Source organism: Chenopodium quinoa, unplaced genomic scaffold (genome assembly GCF_001683475.1).
Source record: "Chenopodium quinoa cultivar QQ74 unplaced genomic scaffold, ASM168347v1, whole genome shotgun sequence".
Taxonomy (NCBI): domain Eukaryota; kingdom Viridiplantae; phylum Streptophyta; class Magnoliopsida; order Caryophyllales; family Amaranthaceae; genus Chenopodium; species Chenopodium quinoa.
This window is the reverse complement of record NW_018742951.1, coordinates 2,628,454-2,635,074: the sequence shown is the minus strand read 5'-3', so window position 1 is coordinate 2,635,074 and position 6,621 is coordinate 2,628,454. Positions and strand designations below refer to the sequence as shown.

Sequence of the window (6,621 nt, the reverse complement as noted above, 5' to 3'; positions counted from 1 at the left end):
TTTTTTACCTCTCTCATGCCCCCACAAAAAGTGACACATGGCCAACTAATCAATAACTATAATACCAATAAAATAAATTCTCGCTAATAACAACCACACAATTAAAGAGTTGTGAATTCAAGACCATAAGAGTATGAAAATTTGATGTATTTAAAATACATATTTATTAGACGCATTTAACAATATTCCACTAAACAAAGTAAAAATTCGGTGAAGGTTAAGTCAAATCAGAAAATTTTCAAAAATATTTAAAATAGACCAAAATAAATCTTAATTCATTCTACTAGAACATCGAACGTGTTGTGTCTTACGTTGTGCTAGCTAGTGTTTAGCATGATTTATCTGGTGTTTGGCTAAAAGGTTTTTAAACAAAGATACATTACTCTCTCTCACACACAAATTATCAAATATGTTGGGAGTTGCTTGAGACAAGAAATGGGAAGATTATTATGGAGATTAGTGAAATAAAGGTGGTTCCAAAGAATGCAAACCATATGGATAGGTCGTAGTCTCTTAGACATGCTTTTGCAAAGGTTTTAATGGCATATTTTTATATCGTAATATATACCATGTCCTGGCTCTAATATAAAATATCCCCACAAAATGGGCAAAATAACTAAAGCCCAAAAAGTTCAGATTTAAATGCTTGAGTATCATGATGATACTATCATCGTTCATCAGAAGCTTGCCGCTATAATTTACCTCCGGTTCATACTATATACAATTTTGGAATTTTTTTGTATCTCACAAATAATACACCAAAATTGCATGTAGTATGAACCGGAGGTAGTATTATTATTTGATTATTCAAATATATTGTTACATGCCAAGTTGCCAACTAATGTACTTCTCGCCCAAAGGACAAAAGAACAAGGGGAAAGAAGGAAAGAGTACATTAATGTTTTACCAATGGAGAAAGGATTATGATTTATGTACAATCATCTAAAGTTACATTATAAATTTGTGAGTAAATAAATTACAACTATAACATTATACGAACACTAGTCTTACTTCTTTGAATTTAGGAAGGCGAAGATGAATTAGGCCTAGTTTGCACATCAAGAAAAAAAAATCGTGACAAATATAGGCTTTTGGTGTATGGAGAAACATAAAGGGTTGTGATGTAGACGGGTTTTAATCGCAAGTCTTTAGCACCACCCCAAAACCTTAACCAACTAAAGCAGTCGACAGTCAAGACATCGAGCAAAATTCTACCTTGTTTCCATGTGTTATCAACTCATTGAATTCTTCATCAGTAGCCTTGAGCATAGTTGATAAAGGAATCTTTGATCCACTCTCCAAAACCTCCAAATGTCTCGGCTTAATTCTCTTCTCCAAACTAAAAGCAAAATATTGAGGAAATTCCCTCAATTCCTCCAAATTACCCTTCATTTCTTCAAGAAAATACTCTATCTTGGGATTATAATTGTTCTCAATACTAAAAGTAAACAAAGCAGGACACCTTAAAACCATACTCACAGCTTCTTTTCTACTAAAACCCAACTCAATCAAATACTCGAGTTTCGGTATCAATGTCTTCTCAACATTTGATACCAACAAGATAGGATCATTATAAGCTAACCCCTCAAGATTTTTAAACCCAAGTCTTTTAAGATAAGAAAGAGCGGGTTTAAGTTGATCATTAACACTTGAAACTAAAAGTCTTGGACATTTATTGATCACTTTTCGAAAATTATGATCAGGAACTCCAAGATCAAAAGATATGAAATTGAAAACAGGGTTAAGCTCTGTTTTTATGTTGGAGGTAAGAATTAAAGGGCACATCCCAAAAATTTTGGGTAAGTCCTTTTGTTGGATCCCTTTAGATTGAAGGTATAATATAATGGCATGTATCGAGTCAAGAGAAGTCGAGTGGAGGGAAGGGTTAAGAGCGAGCGCCTTACCGGAATCGATACCGAGGATTTCGAGGCAGAGGATTTTTTCTTTGAATTGGAGGGAGATATTGGAATGAGTTTGGGTGTAAAGTGGGTTATTAACAAGAATGCTTTTGGATTTTGGGGTTAATTGATCAAAATTAGGATTTGAAGGTGGTATTAATGGAGGTGATAAACAAAGAGAAGAATGAAGAGCTGATGCAATTGCTTTCATTATGATAGAATTGGAAGAAGAAAGTTGGTTGGATGGAAAATGGAGGGAAGAATGAAGAAATGGATGTAAGGTAAACTATGGTGGTTATTGGGTGATTGTTGTTTCTTATCTTTGATTTCATTTGGCAATGGTGACATGGCCTTTTGTGGATGTGTTATTGGTTGGTGGAAGATCATTTTAAGATCAAGTGTATGTGGCTATGTGGGGCATCTTTATAAACTTGCTTCTTTGCAATTTAGTTCGTTACTTTATTTTATTTTATTTTTTAGGTTTCCTATTTTCTCCCTCATACCATAATTATTGACACTATTTTTTTTTCACTATTTATATATTTATACACTACCTCCATTTTATATTTTTTGCAACTTTGGAATATTTAATATCTCACAAATAATACCCCAAAGTTGCAAAAAATATGAAACGGAGGTAGGACTAAGAGTGATTGTAATTTTACAGAACGATTGAAAATATACGTTATAATGTAAAATGTTATCACAAAGTTTCATATGTTGTAGGCAGGGCTAAGCACAATAGGTTAACTGTACCGTTTAGCCTTAACGGTTAATCGTTATGTCGGTTACTAAAAAATACGAACCGTAACCGTATCGTTAAGAAACGGTTAACCGTTATGGTTAAACGTTCCTTAACGGTACAGTTACAGGTTAACCGCTACCCATTTAATAAATTTTAAATCAACATCGTATTTTAATACAAACTTTAACTTAACAATAAAATTCATGTTCCAATTAAGAAAACAAATCGATAAACCAAATACATTACAAAGTTTTAATTACTAAGATTTTTTTAAAAGCATAACAAGACATACAATCTAATGATATTACACATATTAAATTATCATCGTCAAATTGAGACCATGGCATATTAGCAGACAAGCAACCTAGAAGATCAAATTGCATCCTTATATATTTTTCCTACAAAAATTAAATAAAACAATATATATTTATTTTAACGGTTAACTATCGACTAACTGTTGGCTTAAAATTGTAACCGTAATCGTTAACTGTTATATTTAGCGATTCGGTAAATTGACCGTTTAAACGAGTCGGTTATACCGGTTAACGGTTACAGTAAACAATTACGGTTTTTTTGCCCACCCCTAGTTGCAGGTCACACCGTGTGGCCGGAGTTACTTATTTAGGTGTTATTCAGTCAGCCAGGGGTTACTCGGTCGGTCAAGGTTTACTTGGTCTATTAGAGGTTACTTGGTCAGTCAAGTGTTACTCGATCGACCATGGGTTACCCGGTCAGTGTTTTAATGTGTGTCAACAGGCCACAAGGTGTGGTCAGCCACACAAAAAACGCGTTTAAATTGAAATAAGTGAAACCTTTCTCTTGTGCACGTATATCAATGTAAAGTTTTACTGATAATATCTTTAATTATCAATAAGTATAAATTATAAGAATTGAATATTAATAAATTATTCATTGAGACGATTTCAACAAGTACCCACAAAACTATATTCATTCTTTTATATAAATCACAAACATTAGTCAAAGTGAATTAGATGAATAGTATAATAAGTAAAAAATATTTCACTTATTTAAATACAAAGAGAGTTGTATTAATATAAAGTTTCAGAATATTAATTTTTGTTTTGTACATAGAGATTAAATAATATATATGGACAAATTAATCACTATAATCTATACACATAGTATGAACTATGTATCCTATTCCCAATGTTTAAGTTATTTTGATAGTCATTTTTTTACTTTTATAATAACTTACTTTCTATAAGTGCGTGTTTTGAGACTGTGTTGCAAGTAAAGAAAAGAAAGAAATATATTTTTTTACTCTTTTTGTTTTTATAAGGACTCGCTAACTTTTACTTTCTTAATGCCATAATATAATTCGAAATTTTTTTCAAGGGAATTAAGCGTAGGAGGAATTCTAAGACTCAAATAGTTAGAGTCATAGATGACTCTAATAAGGGCATATCCGTCCATTCACTATAATCCCACTTGCAAACAATTAAAAAAAAAGTCAAATTGAAAACCGAAAACCAAAAAGAAAGGGAAAAGGACAACATAAAAATAAAAAATGGAAAAACAATTCAAGTAATTCAAAAGGGAAAATGACAGCTCATTGAAGAAAAATAAAAATGGAGAAAAGGACAGCTCATCAAGCAAAATAAAAAAAAAATTCACTCTCTTTCTCAGTAGTTTTTCTCTCTCTAAATTTTACAAGATCTCCAGCGACTTACTGTTAAATACGATCGCTTTCCGGCCAAGTTAAAGCTCAAGTCCCTAGCATTTATGGTGTAAAGGTAACATCTTGATGGTATTCTTTTAGATACCAATGAAATTTTTGATGGTATTCTTTTAAATACCAATAGCCCTCGATGGTATTCTCTAACAATTCTTGATAGTATTGTTTTAGATACCAAAAGCCTTTGATGGTATTCTACAACAATCCTTGATAGTATTCCTTTTTGCTATTTGCGGTTGATGGTATTCTTTTAGATACCAAGTACAATGAACTTTTATTTCGATTTGTTGGATAATATAAATTAGGGAACCTATTCAGCCGTTAATACTCAATAGCAATGTTGTTATTGATGTGGTAATTTGATGTGTTCTTCAATTACCCACAAAATTCCGACACTTGCTTGGCAGAAATATTGCGATTTGAGCATAATAGCGGCTAGTGTTCTGGTGAGTCGAAGGTGGAGGAAAGTGAGAGCCAAAAAACACAACAAGAAGAACTAGGGTCTCTTACCGCCATTATTTGGAGTCAAATATTTTTCCTTGTAGAGAAATCCATTTGAAGAGATGTATTACAAAGAAACTGAAATTGCAGGATTTCTTTTTTTAGCAATGGAGTTTTGTTTTTAAGCTATAATATTAATTACAACCGTCCTTTTATTTTTTTTTCGGAATTTGTTTTGCCTTTTCTTTTTTTACTTTCCCTTTATTTTTCCAACAATTACCTTTTTACATTTACGGATGTAGTGATGTACTAGAGTCATCTATGACTCTAACTATTTGAGTTTTAGAATTCTTCTTATACATAGTAGGGTTCTACTAAAATCTTCCTACAAAAAATACAGAGAATAATGAAGGATCACGAGGCGATCATGAAAGGAATGGTGTCCTTCCAACAAGTGTATTATTCTGATAGACGGTTCAAATTATCAGGAAGCTAATTCTTCAATGAGATCAAGTGATCGGAATGCCTGGGTGGAGGCCGCTTCCGATCTGTAATATTAGGGAACAATTAATATTACAGCTTTGTCTTGACTAAACCCTTCGGGTCGAACCCAAACGAACTGCCGATCCGAACCGACGAATCAATCCGAAGGATTTGATGAGTCACTAGAGTATTATAAACACAGACGTCGGATATCGACCCTAGGGGCTCGAGACTGAGCGTCGCAAAATCAACAAGCAACAAGTTTAAGCGTAGCCGTGGCATCACAATGGCCTAGCCATGTTGACGCTAGGCTAGCTCGAGCTAGCATGCACTTTGCATGGCTAGGCGCAAGCCTAGATGCACTATGTGTGCTAGACGCACCGTGCATGCTAGGCGCACAGCACACCATCGCAAAGCTAGGAGCTTGCGTGTGTGTGCATCACTAGTTCTGGGCGCATGGCAGCACCATCGTAGCACCATGCGTGCTTGCGTGCGTGCCTACGCATAGCACAACACCATCGCATTGCTAGGCCTGTGCGTGTGTGTGTGTGCGTGCATGCCATCGCAGCAGCAGCACGCTGTGCTTGCTTGCTTGTGTGCGTGCCTTCGCATGGCAGCACCAAGCAGCAAGCAGCGAGCAACAAGCTAGGAGCCTCGCACAACAGTAGCAGCAAGCAGCGAGGCCTCGCCCAGCGCCCAGCAGCCAGCAACATGCGTGGCTCGTTAGCAGCACGCATGTGCTAGGCGTGTTGGCTGGTGCGTGCTGGTTGTGCTAGCTGATGCGTGCTGGCTGTGCTAGCTGTGCTGGGCTGGTTGTGCTAGCTGGCCAACAAGGTTGGCAACCAACTCACCCCTTGCTTGATGCTGGTTCGAGGAGAGTGGGGACCAAGGCTTAGAGCCATGCCTTGGGGAGAAAGGCAATTGTCCCCCCATGGTCATGGTCCTCACCTAACCTCTCCTCTCCTCATGCCACTTGTTGATTTGTGATTGCATTGTTTTATAATTTATTTTGGAATTAAGTAAATTAGTGAAAAATGCAACTATCCCACATTGATCATGAATGGGAAGAGCAAGTTGCATTTCCCTATAAATACCCCATGATTGGGCATTTGGAAATCAACTTGAGTGGAACTCAAAAAGGCATCTCTTATTATTGAGAAAACCTTTAAGTTCGTAAAACTCTAGTTTTATACTTAGTCAAGTCTCGACTAACCCTCGAGACAAAGATCGTTCGGGTCGGGTCGTGGGTACGAGCCGTTGGAGGCCGTAACGCTTGTGAGGCTTTAAGCTTCGAAGTAAGAGCTCGATTTGCGAGCGAAGCACGCTTCAAGGGTATTACTTCTTTATCCCTTTCTTAA

At 35.9% G+C, this 6,621-nt stretch overlaps 1 protein-coding gene across 1 annotated transcript; it reads right to left on the bottom strand.

The window, feature by feature from the left end:
• Positions 1-673: 673 nt before the first annotated feature.
• Positions 674-2,481, bottom strand: LOC110728512 (transcription termination factor MTEF1, chloroplastic-like). The gene has a single exon (XM_021908147.1). It carries the CDS (start codon positions 2,107-2,109, stop codon positions 1,192-1,194), a length of 918 nt encoding a protein of 305 aa, XP_021763839.1. The 5' UTR covers positions 2,110-2,481; the 3' UTR covers positions 674-1,191.
• Positions 2,482-6,621: the final 4,140 nt, after the last annotated feature.